Below are 20,781 nucleotides of genomic sequence, written 5' to 3' on the forward strand. Positions count from 1 at the left end.
AAGTGGACACACCCACAGTGGCCTCAGCTCAGGGCGAGAGGGGCAAACATTCCATCGCTGCCGACCCAGGAGACGTGCCGTTGGTCTGGGGGGGCAGGACCCCCCCCCCCCCCTTCCCCCACACACACACACACACACCCGTGCTCAGATGTTGTCACACCTGCCCTCAGACGGCTCACGGCTCAGACACATTTAGAAGTCTGCTTTTGGTTCAAATTTGAACATTTTCCCCTTTTAGGGAAGTCTGAACATTCCAGAAGATTCCAGGTCACCTGGGATCGTCGTAGTATTCCCAATATTCCGGACTATTTTCTGTCGGGCGGAGCAGAGTCAGACGACTTCCACGTGTTTAGACACCAGTGTGAACAGGCCACACTTTGATTTATTATCTCATACTGCAATAAAAAAGTATGACAGCAGATCATCTTCATATATTATAATACAGATGCAGAACCGAAGGTTTCCTTTAAACAGCCTAGTATTTTACAAGAAATAGATAACTACTCCAAACGTCTGAACATGTCCTTAAAACAGGACGTAAGTGGGCATGAATCCAACTTGGCTGACCTCATCCTTGAACACCCAGCAGGGGGGAGGGGGCAGTGATGTGGGGGGGGTCCTTTTCAATAAATAGAACAAAAATGGATGTAATGTCTCGAACCCTTCAGTACCCAACAAACCCCACAGAACATCCACACGTAAAAGAAAATTCCATACAATCAAAGCCATATTTTGACATCTGTGGTTTGAGGGGACAGCAGCCTCTTCGGGGGGGTGGGGGGGCTCCCCCCGTGGTCCTGTCCTGATTCAGACGCTTCTCTTGATTGTTTCCGTCAGATTAGAGGGGCAGAAGCAGAAGGGAAGCGTACCCCCGCTTCAGAGGTTCCAGGTCATGATGAGGGACACGTCCCTGGTTATGGGGGAGGTCAAGGGGCCCGTGGAGGGTCAGGTAACGCAGCTGCTGTTCAAATGAGTCAGTGTTGGACTGTGGTCCCTTAAAAATCCTCCACAGTCTCAATCTCTCCCATATTTAATCTCTCAGACGAGGCGTTCACAGAAAAACCTGAGAAATCAGAGAAGAGCCAAAATCAGGTGTGAGATACAGAACAAAGGCGGCTGCAGGTGAGGGGGGAGGAGCCTGTGACGGCAGGAGGCTGGGCTTGGCTCTCACCTAGAAGGCTGGGGTCAGCGCGCACCATCTTCTGCTTCTTCTTCTTCTTGCCTGAAGTGACCGTCTCAAAGCGCTGCTGCACACCTGTGTGGTTCCCCTGGTACACAGGCGATGAGCCCGTCCCACCCCAGACAGAATCCTGCCGGCAGAAGAGGGACGATGGTGAACAGCTCAGAGACACGTCACAACTGCAGCGGCCCCGAGGGGCCGGAGCCTGGAGCTGGGCCCGGCCCGGCCCGGCCCGGGTGGGTTCGGACGCTCACCTGCTGCTGCCTCAGAGGCTGGGGCGGGGGCGCCGGCGCCGGTTTGTGTTGGTTAGTGTTCTGTTTGGCACGACGGTCGATGAACTGCTTGGCAAAGTCCTTGGCCTCAGGAGTGTCCCCCAGATAGGCCCTGACGTAGTCGTGGACCTCGTACGGAGAGTCCACTTCTTTCAGGAAGGATGCAAACGTTGGAACTGGGGGAGCAGCGGGGGAGGGGGGGGAGGGTGAGTGTGGTGTCCAGAAACCCCCCAGCAACACCCCATAATAAGGTCAGGCTTACCGTCCAGGTTGTTGGCCGTGTTGAGGGTGTGCAGCGTTTGCTCACACCACTGCATGAAGGTGTCCTGCTGGCTCTTGGACACCCCCTGGAACAACCTCAGCAGCTTCTCCTCTTCTTCTGCCTTCTTGTTGGCCCGCCCACTCAGAGCGCTGCGGACAGGTGAGACACAAGCACCTGAGGACCACTTCTATTCCTGCTGGAGCGTGGGAGAGGCTGGGAAATACCTGAGGCCGGCGTTGCCTTTGCTGTTCTTCTGCGTGCTGCCTTTCCTGGGCTGGGGGGGCGGCTGGACCGCCTCCTTGACCGCGTCGTCCCAGAAGCCAATGTTAGCGTTGTGGGGGTCGCCCCAGACGCTGCTGGAGTCCGACCCCCAGTTGGTGGAGAGGCTGGTGCTGATGGAGCCCCACACCGAGGTGCTGAGGGGGGTCTGGACCGGCCGGGCGCCTACACTTCTGGGCGGAGTCACCGCGGCGTGTTGGGGCTGCGGCTCCTTCCTCTGCTTCATCTGCTGAGCTTCCTCCCGCTGAATCTCCACCAGCGACTTGGTGACGGCGGGTTGTTTGGCCACGCCCCCCCAGCCAGAGGGCTTGGCCTGAGGCTGCTGGGCCTGTTGCAGCACCTGCTGCTGCTGCAGCTTCAGCAGCTCCAGCTGCTGGCGCCGGCTCTATGGGGACGGGACACGCTTCAGCTGGGCTGCACGGTGGGGGAGGACACCCCACATGCAGAGTACCGAGCACACCCTCAGCCCTGTCTCGCCCCCCCGCACTGAGCCGTAGGGCTGTGTTGGGTCTCAGAACCGGGCAACATTAAGGCCACATTTAGTGGTGTAGGAGATCCTACAGTGTGACACGGGGGGGCGACAGCTCGTTTTAGGGAGCCCTGATTAGGCGCCGGGCTTGAGATGAGCTATTTCTGCGGTTCTGAGAGGTTCTGAGGCGGTTCTGTGGGCACTGCTTCCTTACCTCCTCCCTGGCTTGCCGTTCCCTCTCTTCCTCCAGTTTCTGGATCTCAGCCAGCGAGAGCGTGTTCTGGTTCTGACTGACGGTGCTGACTGACTGCTGGCCCCATTTGGAGGAGGATGGAAGCTGTAAGAAGGTGCTGCTGTTAGTGGGCCGGCCGTGAGTGGGCCGGCCGTGAGTGGGCCGGCCGTGAGTGGGCCGGCCGTGAGTGGGCCGGCCGTGAGTGGGCCGGCCGTGAGTGGGCCGGCCGTGAGTGGGCCGGCCCGGCAGTGAGTGGGCCGGCCGTGGTGGCTGACGTGAGTGCGTCCTACCTTCATCTGAGCCAGCTGCTGCTGCTGCTGCTGCTGCTGCTGGAGCCTCCTCAGGGCCTCCTGGTGCTGCAGCCGCTGCCTCTGCAGCTCCTGCAGCCTGAGGGCCTCCTGCTCTCTCCTCTTCTGCTCCTCCTCCTGCTGCTGCTGAGCCGCCGCCGCCTCCTCTTCTGCTCGCTTCTCCTCCTCTCGCCTGCGTAACACCTCCAGCTCCTCCTGCTTCCTGCGCTCTTCCTCCTGCTGAGGAGGGACGCAGCGCTGGCGTGAACGTGGGCCCAGGAGGCCAAAAGAAGGCAGAACTTGAGATGAGCTCGAGCACCTGTTTGCGCAGGAATTCTTCTCGTTTTTTCCTCTCTTTCTCCTCCTCTTCCTTCCGCCTCTCCTCTAACCTCCGCAGGGCCTCCTCTTGTGCCAGTCGCTCCTCCTCCTCCCTCTTCCTGCGCTGGGCCTCTTCGTGCTCTCGCTGCCGCCGTAACGCTTCCTCCTGAGATTTACAACAGAAGCGGATGTTGATGCAAAATCAGACCGAGCAGATTTGACGAAAGGAAGCAATAATGAAGAAACTGCCGAGCGGAAGGAGCACGACTGTGACCGCCGTCACATCGGCTTCACCACATCTCTCACCTGCTTCTGCCGCGCCACTTCCTCCTCTTCTAATCGCTTCCGTTCCTCCTCCTGCCGAGCTCTGAGGGCCTCCTCCAGCCTTTTCCGCTCCTCTTCCTCCCGTTTCGCTCTCATGTCTGCTTCTCGCCTCTCCAGCTCCAACTGTCAGAGCAGTTATTACACTTTAAAGGAATTTCCTCACCTGGTTAAATTACTACATTTAACTTTGGACGGTTTTTGCAGCACTGGAATCTTTATTGAACGAAAACCAGGAACACGTTAAACTGTAACGAGGATGCAGATTTATGTGCTGCCTGTGCCAGCAGGGTCCAGTTATTGGTTCAACAGCATCGGTATAAATATGACAGCTTAAAACCGGGTCACGACCGACCGCGGCGACCGACCATTCCGACCTTGTATCGGCCACTATTGCGCAACGGTGAAGCCAAAGGAGAGTGTGCCATGTACCTTGGCCGTCTTGGCCTTCTCATACTGTTGCATCTGCTCGATGGTTGGCGCCTGGGCCATGGAGTCTATGGGCAGGTCCCAGACGCTGCCGCCATCCCAGGCTGCTGACCACAACAGAGGATGTTGCAACACCACTGCAGCGTTTGATTTACAGCCAAAAACTCACGTAAAAGACTTCCAGGGTGGAACTCACTACATGGAGCCGCTTGCTGGAGGCTTGGTGTGCAGGACGCCTGAGATGAAGAGTTCTGCATTTCCCACACAGAACCAGAATCGGGCACAGAGAGGGAGCGGGTAACAGGAGGTAGGAGGCTGTCAGAGGCTCTGAAGAAACCATGAAAACATTGTCACACATCTGTAGAGGCCATTCTGAAGAGGCGTGGTTGGGCGGGAGGTGGCCGACCTTAGCTTCAGAGCCTGGTACTGCTGCAGAATCAGGCTGATCTGCTGTTGGTGCTGCTGCTGCTGCTGGAGAGGAGCCGAGCTGAGCGCTGCCGCTTTCTGCTGGGCCAGAGCCTGCGCATACTGCTGCCTACAGGGTCACAACGGAGGATTACAGGACAGGAAGGAGCCACCCGGGTGAGGACGGGATCCTTTATCAGGGGTACCTGAGGAGGTATTGGTATTGGAGCTGCTGCAGTTGGTACAGGTTGAGAGCAGTAAGTTGCTGCCTCTTCAGTCGCTCTTGGTCACCGTCCCCCTGTCACCAACCAAAAGACAAGGAGTTACCACTCAAGACCCCGTCCGCTGCGTACGAGGCACCAATGTCACTGGGACGATCAGAATATCTCAGCAGTAACATCAAAGAAGCCATCGCCTGGCAACATAAAAAGACCTTTGACATATGCAGCAGCAACAAATGTCTGAGAAGACGCAATACCACTGTTATCCACAGGGTGGCAGCAAAGGTTTAAGGCTACTTTAAGGTTATCCTTCATCTCTCATGTTTGTGGTCTCACTCATTTATAAAACTACATCATTCAATCAAAAGGCCCTAAACAGCTCCTCCGGATCAATCTTCAAAGGGAGCTCAGTCACATGATTAGAAACCAGCCAGAGAAAGATTCAAAGCCATGAGTGAAGTGAGGACGAAGCTTTTGAAACAATACTGGAGGCAGGAGGAAAGAGTGGACTTTGCTGCCCTCCTCAGGCCAGCTCTGCCAGCTACACCTGATGCAATAAACTGGGCAGTTTGTCAGGAACACACACCTGCAGTGGGGGCGGTGCAGGGCCCGGAGCGAACGGAACTCGCCCCCAGATCTTCATAATCTCTCCAAGCGGCTGAAAAACTTCATCACATCCTCTTTTGACCAGCAGAGACACTGTGAAATAACCCGCCTGGAACCACTCGGTCATCTCCTGGTTACTGAAGGGACCTGCAGGAGCCCCAGAGTGGGGGAGAGGTTGAGTGGGATGAACGCCTGCGTGGGTCCCACAGAACCCTGGAACGAGCCTCACCCTGGATCTCCCCTTGTGGGTCTTTGTAAAACCACTTGAGCGCAGCCTCGTGGGTCAGCGGGAGCCCGGCAGGCTTGGGCTTGTCCGCAGTCTTAGCGGTGACTCTGTCATCGTCCACCCCCCCGTCCTGCAGGTACGCCACCATCTTCTCCGCCTCCTGGGTAACAGTTTGAAAAACAGATTATCCATAATCCCCTTAAAGCCAAACGACCTCAAAGCTATTTAACGTGCTTGATAAACACCTGCATCAATCCCCTAAAGTGGTTTTATTCCCACAACAACTAATTATGTGTAGGAGTAACTTTATATTTAACTAAGTATTTAGCTCCCGGGCTGATGGAAACATAAATAGGGGAACGTTCTAACAGTTCTAGTCTCCACAGGTGTCGGTCTGGAGCTCTGGAGAAGGAGCTAAAGCCACAGCAACGTACCTGCTCTAAATGTTTCAGCCCCTCGTCCTCGTCGGGGTCCTGCGCTGCCGGGCCGGGCCTGCTGATAGGGGCCCGCACGCCTGCTGAGAAGGACAAGGGCTTGGGGAGGGGAGCAGGGATCTCCCCAGGCTTTGGGGGCTGAAGTTGGCCTGAAGGTGGCGCCGCTGAAGCTGCACCGTAACAGAACAGCAGACGTGAGGAGGCATCAAAGACATCAAAGAGCGGAAGGTCCCACCTGAACCACAGGTCCCACCTGCAGCATGAGGCGTAGGAACGTGGGCCATGGGGAGGGACTCCAGGAGGGCGCTGGCCATGGGGGCGTGCAGGGGAGCGCTGCAGGGCTCTGGGGGCACCTCCAGGGGGCACCGTTGCTCAGCAGGCCTCTCGGACTCTTCTGGTCTCAAACCCTGGCTCTGGGACAGGGGCTGAGCCGGACCCTGGGACTCCGAGACCGGGGGGGGGGCGACGGGCGGGGCTGCGTCTGACACTCCTGGCCCCTCTGAGACAAAGAGGAAGACTTGAGTGTCCATGAACGTGAGACACGGCGCCCAGATGATGGGGTGGACCCGAGCGGCCAGACCTTTGTGGACAGCTTCTCTCTGGGCTTCAGCTTCTTTGGTCTCCGGGCGCTCCTCGTCCTCCAGGCCCTCCTCACACTCCTCTAACGGCCGGAACTCCAGCTCCGCCTCCTCAAGAATGGGCTCCTTGGGGGCCTTCTGAGTGGACACCAGCCACAACTCAACACGTGCTCAGAGAGACACAAACGTGCACACCCTCTCGCGCTTCAGTGGTGGGGGGGGGGGGAGAGCTCACCTTGAGGGAGAGAAAAGCCCCCGAGGAGTCGAAGGTCCCCGCCTCCTCCTCGGCGTCCTCCAGGCACCACTCCGGCAGGCTGTCCCGCTCGTCCTCCAGGCTGCCGCTGCCCGACCGCGGCCTCCTGTAGCCGCGCTCGTCTTCTCGGGCATCGAAGGGGAAGCGGCGGCGCTGATCCGGGACCTCCCTCCACCCGGCCGACCGCGGCCCATCTGGAACATTCCATACGTTAACGGCTGCCGTCGGGATTTACCGGCGTGCTGCCTCGGCTTCACCTGGGCTGGGAGGACACCAGCGCTCGCCGTCCCGACGGGACCCTGCCAAGCGCCACCCCCCCTCGTCGTCCTCGCCGTTCTGATCATCGCGGGTAGAGCGCCAGTTCTCGCTCCCCGTGCGCGCAAAGTCGTGCTTCCTCGGCAGGACCGCCCCTCCGTCCTCGTAGGTGCTGCGGACTGCAAAGAGGACGTGTGAGCGGCGGCGGGGGCGGGGCCAGGGGCGGGGCCAGTAAGCGTGCGGCAGCCGATCTTACCGTGGTTCATCTGGAAATGTCCCGGCGCCGCCTCGGCTGCACACAGGGCAGAAGCTGATAAGTCAACGTGCACGTCGTGCACTGATCATGCCAACAACTACAACCTGACACCCACCTGGGTCCTTCCGCCCGGGCTTCTCGAACCTTCTGTCGCCCCTGAGGGAAAACACACGTGAGGTCAAAGCGTAAGTGCACGGTGCACGTGCACGGTGGCGGTCAACCTTTCTTCCCAGCTCTGGGAACGGTGCATCTCTCTGCCTCCACGACCAAAACCCTCCACATCATCAAAGCTTCTTTGGTAAAACCCGCCGTCTCCTCGCCCCCGGCCTGAAGCAACAAAGGGGGACACAGGGGTCAGTGGCCCAACAACCAGGTTCTGGGCCAAATGGGCCAAAACAAGGACTAAATTGTTCACTCTTCTTCAGGCCAACTGAACCAAAATGAAGGTCCCCCGTCCCGGCTCTTACCGCGACCTCTTGAGGTACTTCGGCCTCTGGACGGCCCCACTATCGGCCCGCTCCCTCGCCCCGTCAGCCGGAGCACCGCCGCACTGTTTACAGACATGGAGAAGTTTCTCTGCAGACAAAAGGGGACAAAGAACGTCAACTGTGCTGGTTCCGTCAGTCCCATCTGAGCCTGAGCCCCCCCCAGGACCAGGGCGTCCCCCCAGGACCAGGGCGTCCCCCCAGGACCAGGGCGTCCCACCTGTTCCTCCTCTGTGAAAGACACGAGCGCCAGAGGCGGCAGCGGCTCCTCTTGCAGTATGGGCAGGAACTCCTTGTCCTGCAGGTCTGTGGGGATCTGAGGAGACAACGTGGATCTTGTGGTTGTGTTACAAGGCTTTGATGTTTCTCATGAGGGAGATAAAAGCGCCGCAGCGTCGTTATCGGGAACGCTGCTGCCTCACAAACCTTGTTATCCTTTACATAAAGTGCTAACATTTCTTCTCTTCCGTAGCGATAGTCTGCAAGTTTATACTTTGGCAACACGGGTGAAAGAGGTGGGGAGGCAACGGCACAGCCGCTCCCGCCGCCGCCGCCGCCGCCGCTGGACAGGGCACGGAGCCTGCGGAGAGACAATGGGCTGTAAAAGCAGCAGTACGTGAGGGGGGGGGGCACTAAAGGTCGGTCGGGGAGCGGCATGCCTCCACACGCAGCCTAAAGGTCACACAAAACCACAACTGGCGGCTTATTTACCATTCTGGTCCAAAATTGAGTGTCTGGGTTTCGGCCATTTTTTTTTTTGTTGATTTTCTACAAATGAAGAGAGAGAAAACACTCGTTAACATGTTACAGCGTGAACACAAATGACCCGAGCACAGGCGCGCACGCCCCCACCTCGGGACTCAGGGGCGCACGCCCCCACCTCGGGACTCAGGCGCACGCCCCCACCTCGGGACTCAGGGGCGCACGCCCCCACCTCGGGACTCAGGCGCGCACGCCCCCACCTCGGGACTCAGGGGCGCACGCCCCCACCTCGGGACGCAGGTGAGCAGCGCTCCCAGGGTTCTGATGCTAACAGCTAACCAGCCCCCCCCCACCGGGCACCTCTGGCCAGGACCACGCTGCTCTGCCAGCACAGCCGGGTGTCGCACACGCACGTACAGACGCACGTTTCACCACAATGAGACGCTCCCGAGTCTCCGACCAAAACTGAACAACTGGGAATTCCCAAAACATTCCGCAGCAGTTTCCCAACGGTTGAGGCCAAGCTTCTATTCTGTTTAACCAAATTCCCTCCCAACTTTGCTCCTCTCACCAAGCCGAGACGTCAACGTGTTTGGTCACTTGCGGGTCCTTCCCCCCCCCCCAGGATCCATCCCCCCCCCCAGGGTCCATCCCATCCCCCTGGCAGACAACAGTGTTCAATTACCATCTATTTTGGGAGGCGGCTGTCTGTGTCAGACACCTGTAATTAACCCGTGTGAGGGGGCTGCACCTTAGCTAACCACTGCCTCCAACAGCCCTTCAGCAGAAGCTTTTTGCTGGGGGGAGCGCGGCGGTGCAGCGAGGCCATATGGGAGCAGGGGGACCACGTGGTGGGGGCACAGGTGACCATCAGCAGCCCTCGGTCACACAGCTGACAGCTTTCACCAAACTAACCTTTGGGGTGCAAACTCGTTAGAAAGACAACCCGGGGAACCCCTGACAGAGGGCTCTTGGGGTGGGGTGGGGGGCAGTTGAAGTTCGCCAAAGATGACAGACCAGACTTTTAACACTCGGTAATCGGTTAGTTAGCCTGATGAGAACGTGGAGCCAGTCAACCTAAACTACCAAAGCCCATAATAATGACAACAGCGCATCTAGTTGGGAAACATTAAGCACCCTTCTCATCGGAGGGAGAATCTTAACGACACGTTATCCTGGAGCGGTTAGGAGCAAATCCAAATGGGTTAATGCTACGTCAGTTATCGTAGCAAGCTAGCCCGACTGATTAGGTGGACAATCTACATAAACGACTGTCATTAAACGCTCATTTCCCACACAAACCATGATGCTTCCTAGTGTTTAGAAGATGATTCCGAGAGGAAACAGCAGCTCCAATAGTTAACCTGTTAAAAGACAGCATAGGTGATACGACAGCTAATGGCGATCATGCTAGCTGGTCTGGTAGCTGGCTAGCAGTGTTTCTACGTCGCGAATGTAATGGAGTACGTGGCGACATGTGTAATAACGTTATTTTACAGCCCGATGGTAGCTGGTAAGTACGATGTATTACTCATCTAACACGGGTCTCTCACAACAATCGCTAACACCTTCAGCCAGGAAGCTAACAGGTAAGCTAACTAGCAACACGCGGCCTCCGAGCAGCCAGGAGCCACAACAACATTTCCTTGTCAAACGACCCCGCACTTCACGCGTCCGGGACGCGCACGGAGCGGCACCGGAGCTCGGTGCTCCGAGGCCAAGTCGACATGGTGGTTTACTAACAGTCACAGGCACCCCACTTCTCCGGGAAAAGGCTTTCTGACAAGCCAGGTCACCCAAACGCACAACTTTGTCCCTGCTAGTGTACTAAACTTTTGCTGTCTTACCTCAGCTTGTTCTGACAGCACAAGATTTGTATGCGAGTTATGTGGCTTTCTCTCAGCTCTCTCTCTCTCCTACACTGTCTCTCTCTCAGCTCTCTCTCTCTCCTACACTGTCTCTCTCTCAGCTCTCTCTCTCTCTCCTACACTGTCTCTCTCTCTCGCTCTCTCTCTCTCCGTCTTCCACAAGATGGCCGAGTGAGAGTCACGTGACCGCGGCGAGACCCCGGATGCGACACAAACTTGCCTTTTCGGCGACGTGTTGAAGCTGCTTTCGGTCGCCCACACGACCACGACGCCGTTTTTTAAACGTCGTTCATGGTTGCGTGGACCGTTGTCATGCATTCGAAAATAAAATACAATAATATTTGTCATCTTCAAAGCAACTCAGAACTCAGAACTCAGAATGAGCTGTCACATTATGACCGGTTTCGCCGCCGTTAGGCTCGTTGGTCTAGGGGTATGATTCTCGCTTAGGGTGCGAGAGGTCCCGGGTTCAAATCCCGGACGAGCCCTTATTTTCTTTAACCCTGGTGAGTTAAAGACCTCAGACGCCCTAAAACGTTCACCGCAGACACCAACTTTGTTCTTGCAGATTCTCCTAATGTGCAACAAAAGTGTCAGACTGACCCCGACGTGATTTGAACACGCAACCTTCTGATCTGGAGTCAGACGCGCTACCGTTGCGCCACGAGGTCTGTTAGCGACCTATACTGCCATGGATACAAGATAAACCCTACATATTGTGATGTGCAGAGCCGCAGCTACGGGCTCTGTTTGTGGCGTCCAACCATTCAATTAATGCTACTAATGATACCAGTGCTAATTAGACAACCCTCCCCTTGCGCCCCCACATCGTCTAATTACATATTTGCAAATAATGAACAGGGCTCCCATCAGAAGCGTTGGTGGTATAGTGGTTAGCATAGCTGCCTTCCAAGCAGTTGACCCGGGTTCGATTCCCGGCCAACGCAGAAATCCTTTTATTTTTTTTAAGCCCAAAATGTCCTTTTCTATGTTTGTGGGAAACCTCAGAGAGCATTTTGGTGTTTGTCATAAAGTGTCTGTGATCCTTGAGAAGCTCTAAGTTTACCTACCAGAGAGCAAATGTCTGGCGGTTTGTCCCTAACCCAATAACCTGATATCCTCTTTACCGGTGCTTATTCTGCTTCCGCTCTTTTCCGCTCTGTTGCCATGGATATGCTATTCCTATGGCAACTGCAGGCCTTTATAGATGGCCTGGAGCCCCCACCGTAGAGAACTCTGTCAACCTTCATTACACATTTCCTTCCAGCTTACAGACAAATCCCAAGTCCCTGTCCAACTGTCTCTGTCCCTGCCTTTTAATCCACCCTCCACCCTTTGTTCTGTAGTCATTGTGTGAAATGTACAGTTTATTATATGTACCTAAAAAGTTCATTTGAGCGGTGACTAATGCACGTTTCACGTTTGATACTTGACACATGACTGGAAATCAGATTTGCGGGACCACAAGTCTTCTAATCGTTACCTGAAACCGTCATTTAAAAATGCATGAGACAGCGCGAGCGTGAGCAGGGGAGGACAGAAGTGGGGGCTCTGCCAGAGAAAGTGCTCCTGTGTTGGAGAGTGACGAGCACAAGCGTCGATCCGCTGGCTTAATGACCCCCGTGAGTGTTGGGGAGTACCATGGCCTCCGGGTGGGCTCGGCCCTGCTCGGCATCGTGGCAGGCTGCATTATCATCGGCGTGTCCAGGGAGTGTGATGCGGATGCTGTCGGGGGCATCTTCCTGGGGGCAGGAGGGCTGGGTGAGTACGCCTTGATTGATTCTTGTTGAATATTGTCCTGACCCCCCAACAACGAGGGTGGAGACGAGCGCCGCCAGGCTGAGCTGTTCATCAGACGAGCAGCACGGCCACTTGCATTGTTAACGAGGACATCTCGCTGACGAGCCTCGGCTCTCGGAGGTGAATGCCCCCCTCCACCGACGTCCAATGATCAGCTGACTCTAATGATCATCTGACTCCAATGATCAGCTAATTCCAAAGATCAGCTAACTCTAAAAATCAGCTGACTCCAATGATCAGCTGACTCCAATGATCAGCTGACTCCAATGATCAGCTAATTCCAAAGATCAGCTAACTCTAAAGATCAGCTAACTCTAAAGATCAGCTAACTCCAATGATCATCTGACTCCAATGATCATCTGACTCCAATGATCCGCTAATTCTAATGATCAGCTAGCTCCAAAGATCAGCTGACTTCAAAGATCAGCTGAGTCCAATGATCAGCTGACTCCAAAGATCAGCTGAGTCCAATGATCAGCTAATTCTAATGATCAGCTGAGTCCAACGATCCGCTGAGTCCAATGATCAACTGACTCCAACGATCAGCTGACTCCAAAGATCAGCTAATTACGATGATCGACGGCTCCACCGTGGGTGGGGGGTCCTACCTGCTTCGAGGCCTCACCGGTTGACTATGAGGAAGAGCAGAATGTCTCTGGCAGGTTCGTTCACCGCTGCAGGAGCGGCTCGGCAGCTTGTGAGGGGATCAATACCTGCTGGACCGGAGCAGAGCGCCACTGATCCGGCTCACACACACCCCGGTTCAGACAGCGCTCCGAGTCTTTTATGTTTGACCTGGAAAAAGGAGCCTTTTCTTGTTGAAGTTTGCTGTTTCTCCCTGGTAGTTTGTGTATCTGAGTGCTGGTAGATTAAACCCACTGGATTCCCCCTCCTGCGCATTAACGACCTTTGGATCCTCTTCATAACGAGACCCCAGCCTGCTCTGATGACACAACATTCATTTGCATGTGTTTTCCAGGGCTGCTCATTTCCATCTACCCTTTCATAAAAGCCTGGCTGAATATCAACCACGTCCTTCCAGGCTTCGGTGAGTTTCTTTCACTGCTTAATTCAAACATAATTTCCAAGGCAAACACGGTTTGGAGTGTTTAATCACACGCTGCGGCGCCGTGATAAACGTGAATATTTCCCAGGGAACTTCCGGGTGCACCCTGCAGCAGCCAGCGCTGCCCCGGATCGGCCTGCAGAGACCCTCAGAGCGGACGGTGAGCCAGCGAGTCTGTTTGAACAGGTTGAACAACTGTTTGCTGTTTCATGGGCAGCTCGTCTGCTGCCTGCAGATAACTAATCAAAGAGCAGCCAGACCTCTGAGCCAGGGGTTCACGGCAGTGAGAGGTGCAGCTTGGACGGCGTTTATCCAGCATTTTAGCATAGAAATGGTAACAGAGCTGACTATGATATAATGCTTGCTAGCATTAGGCTAGGCTAATTGCATCTCTGTTGACGCTGAAGCCCTCCGGTGTGAATTTTCCCTTCGTTACTGTTCCCTGTCTCATTAACGGAATGCTGCACACCTCTTTATTAGCTCTGCTTCTCGGCAGGAACGCAGAGTCAACTAAACCTGGAGCGTTCAAAGAGCAGGATGGGAACGTTCATCGAAGGAGGACCCATGGCTGCCACCAACCCAGATGAGGGGTATTAGAACTACAGCAATTCTGAGGTTTTGTGTGGCTCAAGTGTTGCTGTGAAGGTCAAAGCTGGAGGAATGGCTGTTGAATTGGGTGAAACTGTGAGTGGGAGCTCATGCACAGGAAATCCCTGTGGATGAGCATTAACAGAAGACAGTGGTGTGTTGCAGGACATCTTCAGACCTGCCAGACGTCTTATCTCTACGCAAACTGAAACAGCCTCCTTCGGATCAAGACCTGCCCTGAACCAGCAGCCCCAGATCAGCTTCAGCGGCGAGCACCAAGGTCAAAGGACGCTCCCGTCGACGACCCTTTATACTCTTCAAGAGACTCTAAAACACCTCAAATGACCAGCTAACTCCAACGATCCGCTAACTCCAACGATCCGCTAACTCCAAAGATCAGCTGACTCCAATGATCAGCTGACTCCAAAGATCAGCTGACTCCAACGATCCGCTAACTCCAACGATCCGCTGACTCCAAAGATCAGCTGACTCCAATGATCAGCTGACTCCAAAGATCAGCTGACTCCAAAGATCAGCTAATTCCAATGATCAGCTGACTCCAATGATCAGCTGACTCCAATGATCAGCTGACTGCAATGATCAGCTGACTCCAATGATCAGCTGACTCCAATGATCAACTAATTCCAATGATCAGCTGACTCCAATGATCAGCTAATTCCAAAGATCAGCTAACTCCAATGATCAGCTGACTCCAATGATCAACTAATTCCAATGATCAGCTGACTCCAATGATCAGCTAATTCCAAAGATCAGCTAACTCCAATGATCAGCTGACTCCAATGATCAGCTAACTCCAATGATCAGCTGACTCCAACGATCCGCTAACTCCAATGATCAGCTAACTCCAATGATCAGCTGACTCCAATGATCAGCTGACTCCAAAGATCAGCTAATTCCAATAATCAGCCGACTCCAAAGATCAGCTAATTCCAATAATCAGCTAACTCCAATGATCAGCTAATTCCAATAATCAGCTAACTCCAATGATCAGCTAATTCCAATAATCAGCTAACTCCAATGATCAGCTAATTCCAATGATCAGCTAACTCAATGATCAGCTGACTCCAATGATCAGCTGACTCCAATGATCAGCTGACTCCAATGATCAGATGACTCCAATGATCAGCTAATTCCTGAGATCATTCCTGAGCCACTCGTTCATTATTCAGTGCAGGTTCCTGTTTCCACTAATGAGGAGGAAAATAACGTGCACACACATAAACACACGTGCACCTGCAGTGAAACATAACAGGCTGATATTCAGGGCAGCTCTGTGCTGAAGAATGAGGCCCTGATTAATAAAGAACTCCAAAAGCAACCGGTGGCGAGGCTGAATGATTCACCTGCGTGACGCAGGTGATGCCCAGAGCAGCCGTCTGAGCGTCACCTGTGTCACGGTCAGACGGCTGCTCTGGGCATCGTTAGTATCACCAGTCATTACTGAGACCCTCTCAGATGGTTGTTGCTGCCTTTAATGCCTGAGCCGTGGTGCGTTCAGGTACCCGTAGTTTATCTCCTCCAGCCTGACAACCAGTCAAAATCAGCTCAAAAGCATCTGATCCTCTCCGGAGTGTCCGGGTCACCTGCAGGTCACCGTTCAGATCCGATCATTCCTGACCTGGTTCCGGTACCGTATCATCCACGTGGCTGCGCCCCCTGAGGAGCCTCCTCCAGCTCTACGCTGACGTGTTGGAGTTATAAAATCTAAAGTTCTCGATGAAGCCTAACGTTGGAGAGGGTTGGTCGGGTCAGGACCAGGTTCAGGTTGCAGGATGAACCGACCTGTCTCCATGGGGCAGAGCCGTTCATCTGAATCCAGCCACTGGGGGGCGCTGAGCTCCGCACAGCTGCTTTGGACGTTCTCGTTCCGCGGAGCTCCAGGCTGATGTTCAGCTGGACGCAGGAGATCATGCGCGCGCACATACACACACGCACATAGAGGATCAGCGGGGTGGTCTACAGAGGGGGGACGTGCGTGTGCGCGCCAGATCGAACACGCGCTGGCACCGTCACATACGGGGGGCGGGGGGAGACGATGCCTCCCATATTTCAGCCGCCTCTGCGCTTCCGTCGCGGGTCGACCTGTCGGGGAGCGTCCGCGCTCGGAGGAAATGCGACCCCGCCTCGGCGATGCGCTCCCTTCCCCCGGATCTAAGCCCCCCAGCTCGGTCCTTCTCGCGCTCCCTGGCTGTCATGACTTGTGCCCCCAGGGCCGGAGAACACCCCCGCCGCGCGTCCTTCACCAGACTGTCAGAGGCTGTGGAACATTCGGAGGAGAAGCCTCCAGCGGCTCCATCCACATGAGCGGTGAGACGTGATTTCTTTGCAGGAGATGAGCGCACATGTCCGGGCTTCAGCTGCGACCCCCCCCCGCTGGTGATCCTGGAAGATCCTGGAGCGCAGCGGGAATCCAGTCACCTTTTCCCAACTGGCCTAGTTGGCACAACGACGCAGATGTGACGTCATTACAGATTTCCATTATTAATCTTTTTAATCGTGTATATTAAAGATGAAAGATGCTGGATTACGTAACTCTGTAATTTAAACAAGTGGTTTTACATTAGATTTTTCTGTGTTCCAGCTGAGTCTTTTCACCATTTTTAGCACCTCTACAAACTCTTTGATGTGCAGTGAGGTACAGGTGAACCACAGGTGTATCTCCGGGCTGGGGGAGTCGCATCATTGTTGCAGTTTGACTGCAAACCAGCTTCATTTTCTTCTTCTCTTGTCTTATTTTCCGTCTCTTGCGTTTGATCTCAGAGGCCGTCGCCGGGACCTCACAGCTGCCATCGGCCCTCAGTTACAGGCACAGATGTGTGTTTGAAGGTTGCCATGGTAACGCCATCGGCCTGACACAGTAGAAGACTTGGAGCCCGGAGGTGCGACATGGTGATCAGCGACAGGAACGTGGGCCCCCCCCCAGCCTAAGAAGGAGCCCCAGACGAGCACGAGGAGGAAGGCGCGCCCCCCCGGGCTGCCCTCCCCGGCGCTCTGCTGCGCCTGTGGCCTCTGCATCATGTTGGCGGGACTCAACATCACCCTGGTGGGGGCCTTCGCCTTTAGCACGCTCGTGCCTTCCGCCAACCCCCCCATCATCATCGGACCCATCCTACTGCTGCTGGCCTTCTGCTTTTTCGGGGCCTGTTGCGTGTGCAGCCGCCTGCCCCCCCCACACAGCTCGCACAGGTCGAAGGCGGGCGGCAGGGGGGCGGGGCTGATGGAGCGCGGCGGGCTGGCCGGCGGGGCCACCTTCGAGATCGAGACGAGCGAGCACACGCTTCAGGACACCACGGCCGTGCAGCTCAGCCCCGCGTCCTCCCCCAGCTCCTCGCAGGTCTCCAGCCCAGAGAAGGAGGCCCCAGCTGGGCCCCCCCCAGGCTCCTGCCAGCTCTTTACCATGATGGACTCCAACGGCACTCCTTCTGTCTCCGCCCTCTACTCGGCCACGGCAGCATCCGGGGGGGAGGTGAGTCTGGACCTGCCACGTGAAGAGCGGGTCACCTAGCATCAGGGCGCCAGACTGCTGTAACCCCCCCGCCCCCTCCCCTCCCCGCCCCCGCCCCCGGTCCCAGCTGTGACCTGTGTCTCTTGGTGTCTCTTTCACTTTCCTACGTTACGTCAGCCTAGCACGCACACCCAGCGACATCTTAAGGACGGGGGGGTCCCTCGCCGGCCTCTGGCGTGCTGTTTCCCTCCAGGATTTGGCTCTTGGGGGGCATCAGGAAGAGGGTTCCTGAACCTTTGCCTGCTTCTCCGGAAGCCTCAGCTGTCAGCGCTCATCACACGGGGCCCCTGTGAGGAGGGCCGGCGTCTCGAGGACGGAAGTTTAGATGTGAAAAGGTCACACGGGTACGTTTGTGGTGACATTTGGCATTTTGTGTTGTGTTGTCAGCGCTGACCGGGTCCCCGGGTCCCCGGGTCCCCGGGTCCCCGGGTCCTGAACAGGCGCTCGGCTCTCTGAGGTTATGAGACGTTATAAAACAAATCAAATGTAGTGATCTCCCCACGGTGGATCCAGGATCCAGAGGAAACGGGACATTTGCGTCCCCAGGATGGACTCAATCACGTCTTCGTGATGCTCGTATTCAGACAAGCCAAGAAGCAGCGATCTGTCCCCATCACTGTGATCCTCCCACGGCACTTTTGGACCCAGTTCCCTGTCTGTTGCCTTAGACTGAGATATCAGGATTAAACTAGCGAGGGCTGAGCAGATGTTTACTGTCAGGTTATTGAACGGAAGCTTCTCCTGTTGTGGGTGTACAGTGCATCCAGGGCCACGTTCTGATGAACAAACGATTCGAAGGTCATGAACTGTCCAGAAGTTTCCAACGCATGGCCCCAACGTGTTGTGACGTGTTCGTCGTGTTGCACCCGAGTCCGGACGCCGTTAAGATGGGCACGTGTTCCTGGCGTTTATTTTTCTTTTGTAAGTGTAAATTCTGGCACCAATAAAAGCCTCTTCCAGCAGAGGAGGACGTGCACGCTTGTAGATGTCTGCATGATGCTGTCAGTCGTCCGCGTGTGTCCTCATCCGGTGAAATCAATAAAAAGTGGTGTCAAAATGTAAAATGTGATCCTGAAGGAATAAATTGGATTTTCTTGCTTTGACTACGATGACCTCAGCTCTTATTCCTCGTCAGAATTATAGTGTTGTAATTATGGAATCATTGATCTGAACAGTGCACGACCTCAAATAACAGCTTGGTTTTTGATCAAAACAAGCACAGATTTCCTTGTATATTTGCTGAAATACAACTAGTAAAATAAGCACAAGCGGAGACACAATAGTCACTTTCCTAAACTCCATGATCACACTGGAAGATGATTAATTAACACAACTTTTCCTACTTGGTATCAGGCTTACGTGCACCGCGGGCCGGCGCCGCTGGGGGGCGCCAGAGCCACATTTATCAGTACCGACAACGTTACATAAGCTGTGTTTTAAATTCTGTCAGTAGGTGTCAGCAGATCCCAACGCGGCTCTTTTGGTCTGTGTTGGGTAACGGAGAACCCGTGAGAGTGTGGGTAACATGGATGCTGCATGTGATGGAGGCAGCAGGAACCTTTAAAGACGAACCTTTAAGCTTTAAAGGAATACAGGAAGCACCAAAGCACCAGCGAGCACAAACGTGCCAATCCTGAACGCATCGCTGTGACAGGGCGATGCTGAGGACGCTCGGGGGAGTGCATGTGTTGCCCTACTTTCTGAGACAGCTCAGGCATGACAAACTCATCCACGCTCTATCCTTTTAGGGGGGAGGGTTCCCCAAACAAGCTTGGTTCTAATCCCTTTTCCTGCCATCAGAGCAGCATACGAATGTATCAGAGCGTTCGGATCAGGCCGAGCAGATGGTGCCGTGAAGCTTTTCACTGTTCCGAGCAGGTGGGAATATTCGCGGATCCCTGGCATGTGTGGGACGGGCAGGCTTGCAGAAGTTTATGGAACACGTGAGAAATGCTGAGGAGCAACCCCCCCCCTTCCCCCCACGAGGTCACCATCAAACGGGAGCACTTCCTGTATCGTCTGCAGGGGACGAGGAGGTCATAAAACTGTTAAATGTTTATCCAGGTGGAGGCTGTAAAGGTTGCTTATGGATGGCACCATGCTGGCTCAGCTAAACCCAGGAGTCAACAGCTACATGTTCATGCTGAGCAAAGGTCAGGGCGGGAGGTCAAGGGTCGCGCGTGCAGTTGGGCCCGCTGGTCTCTACCAGCGCTCCTCTCTGGGTCCTGACAACTCTTCCACTCATTCTCTTCATACAGATAAAGATAAAGTTCAACACCAGGCGTTTGATATTGTTCATCTTTCTTTCATGTAAATGTGTCGGGGGTGGGGGGGGTTGGGGGGGGGGAGGTGTGTGTGTGGGGGGGGGGGGGGGCAGATGTGGCGTAAACAAGCAGCAGCTGTGGGTGAATCTGAGATTAGAACCTGTTTGTTGCCATCTGATTGCAAAATCACATTTAATCTGTAATTCAAGAAAACTGTACAACCCCCCCCAACACACACACACACACACACACACACACCTAAAATCCCAAACATCCCATCCACTCTGAACTGGATCCTGTCGCTCTGTTCCTGCGTGGATGCATTTGTGCATTACAATGTTCTCATGGGGGGGGGGGGTGTAATCAAGCTGAAGAGATTAGGGGAAGACGAGCTGCTGAGGATGGATGAGAGAGGACATGGTTACGTAACCCCACAACCCAGTTCGCTCCGCTTCCAAGGATGTTCTGGGCGGAGGAGAAGCCTCGTGTTGGACCAGAGGGGACCGGAGCCGTGTGCTGTCAGAACCCCTGCAGAACCCCCCCGTCTCACTGAACCCTGCACGGAGACCGAGGCTGTAGGATGAGTGAGGGTGCTGAGTGAGGTATCTGCTGTTGCCTCATTCCTCCCCCCCGGGGTTGCCGGGGTTCCCCCCCCCCCCCACCAGTACCTTTGTACACGTGATGAGGTCACAGTTGTTGACAGGGATGTTTGGGTGCATCTGGGTCCTCTGGGCCATTTGACTGCGTCTCTGCCCTCAGATCAGGATGGAGCAGATCTGGATGGGGACCCCTGGGGGGCTGATGGGATGCCCCAGATCTGCATACCAATGGCGGCTGACAATAGCCCCTCGCTGCCCCATTCACGCCGGCTAAATGCTAGCTTATTCAAGCGGCCGGGCTGTTGCGTAATCTTACTTTTCAGCCTATATGCGGGTCCTGGGAGAAGGAAACATACGGAGCGGAGCTCCCAGCGGCGTTCCAGGAATAATGAAGAGAGAAGCCAGCAGGTCTACGTGCGCTATGTGGGTGGGAGGTCAGACCTTTGCTATATCTGGACAGCAGCGTGGTCAATGTCCCTTCATTAATGTTTGGCTACCGTGTCCCAGTTTAGTCCGTCCCGGCTTGGACAGCTATCTTTGATGTGTTCCGTACACAGCTCTCTGCAGCCTTTAACCCAGCAGATCAATATGGCTCCAAAC

At 55.0% G+C, this 20,781-nt stretch overlaps 3 protein-coding genes and 3 non-coding genes across 12 annotated transcripts; 4 read left to right on the top strand and 2 right to left on the bottom strand.

The window, feature by feature from the left end:
• Positions 1 to 346: 346 nt before the first annotated feature.
• LOC101062588 (GRB10-interacting GYF protein 2) lies at positions 347 to 12,767 on the bottom strand. 6 transcript variants are annotated; one of them, XM_029832316.1, is made up of 28 exons: positions 12,747 to 12,767; positions 8,480 to 8,536; positions 8,195 to 8,348; positions 7,989 to 8,084; positions 7,751 to 7,859; positions 7,505 to 7,610; positions 7,399 to 7,439; positions 7,284 to 7,319; positions 7,030 to 7,206; positions 6,755 to 6,966; positions 6,522 to 6,657; positions 6,195 to 6,440; positions 5,942 to 6,111; positions 5,511 to 5,667; positions 5,262 to 5,428; positions 4,661 to 4,752; positions 4,456 to 4,584; positions 4,219 to 4,376; positions 4,053 to 4,153; positions 3,606 to 3,746; positions 3,301 to 3,465; positions 2,985 to 3,221; positions 2,677 to 2,799; positions 1,939 to 2,378; positions 1,715 to 1,863; positions 1,435 to 1,628; positions 1,172 to 1,310; positions 347 to 1,063 (listed from the first exon to the last, which is right to left on the bottom strand). In XM_029832316.1, exons 2-28 carry the CDS (start codon positions 8,515 to 8,517, stop codon positions 996 to 998), a joined length of 3,981 nt encoding a protein of 1,326 aa, XP_029688176.1. In that variant the 5' UTR covers positions 8,518 to 8,536; positions 12,747 to 12,767; the 3' UTR covers positions 347 to 995. The 6 variants fall into 6 exon arrangements, with proteins under 6 accessions (XP_029688176.1, XP_029688178.1, XP_029688177.1 ...); XM_029832318.1 differs by lacking the exon at positions 12,747 to 12,767 and adding an exon at positions 10,318 to 10,459 and having other exon boundaries at positions 6,522 to 6,654; XM_029832317.1 differs by lacking the exon at positions 12,747 to 12,767 and adding an exon at positions 10,318 to 10,459 and having other exon boundaries at positions 2,985 to 3,218.
• Positions 10,755 to 10,826, top strand: trnap-agg (transfer RNA proline (anticodon AGG)). Its single transcript has one exon. It is a non-coding gene; the product is annotated as a tRNA-Pro (tRNA).
• Positions 10,938 to 11,009, bottom strand: trnaw-cca (transfer RNA tryptophan (anticodon CCA)). Its single transcript has one exon. It is a non-coding gene; the product is annotated as a tRNA-Trp (tRNA).
• Positions 11,214 to 11,285, top strand: trnag-ucc (transfer RNA glycine (anticodon UCC)). The gene has a single exon. It is a non-coding gene; the product is annotated as a tRNA-Gly (tRNA).
• On the top strand, positions 12,682 to 14,370 carry LOC115248576 (uncharacterized). 2 transcript variants are annotated; one of them, XR_003887401.1, is made up of 5 exons: positions 12,682 to 12,800; positions 13,118 to 13,186; positions 13,293 to 13,364; positions 13,701 to 13,888; positions 13,958 to 14,370. XR_003887401.1 is itself a non-coding variant. In XM_029832323.1 (5 exons), exons 1-5 carry the CDS (start codon positions 12,773 to 12,775, stop codon positions 14,031 to 14,033), a joined length of 339 nt encoding a protein of 112 aa, XP_029688183.1. In that variant the 5' UTR covers positions 12,682 to 12,772; the 3' UTR covers positions 14,034 to 14,370. The 2 variants fall into 2 exon arrangements, 1 of the variants encoding a protein (XP_029688183.1); XM_029832323.1 differs by having other exon boundaries at positions 13,701 to 13,794.
• A 1,743-nt stretch (positions 14,371 to 16,113) lies between these two features.
• LOC115248574 (transmembrane protein 275-like) lies at positions 16,114 to 18,424 on the top strand. Its single transcript, XM_029832314.1, has 2 exons — positions 16,114 to 16,120; positions 16,711 to 18,424. The coding sequence occupies exons 1-2, from the start codon at positions 16,114 to 16,116 to the stop codon at positions 17,316 to 17,318; spliced, it is 615 nt and encodes a 204-aa protein (XP_029688174.1). The 3' UTR covers positions 17,319 to 18,424.
• The last annotated feature ends 2,357 nt before the right edge of the window (positions 18,425 to 20,781 follow it).

Source organism: Takifugu rubripes, unplaced genomic scaffold, assembly GCF_901000725.2.
Source record: "Takifugu rubripes unplaced genomic scaffold, fTakRub1.2, whole genome shotgun sequence".
Classification (NCBI taxonomy): domain Eukaryota; kingdom Metazoa; phylum Chordata; class Actinopteri; order Tetraodontiformes; family Tetraodontidae; genus Takifugu; species Takifugu rubripes.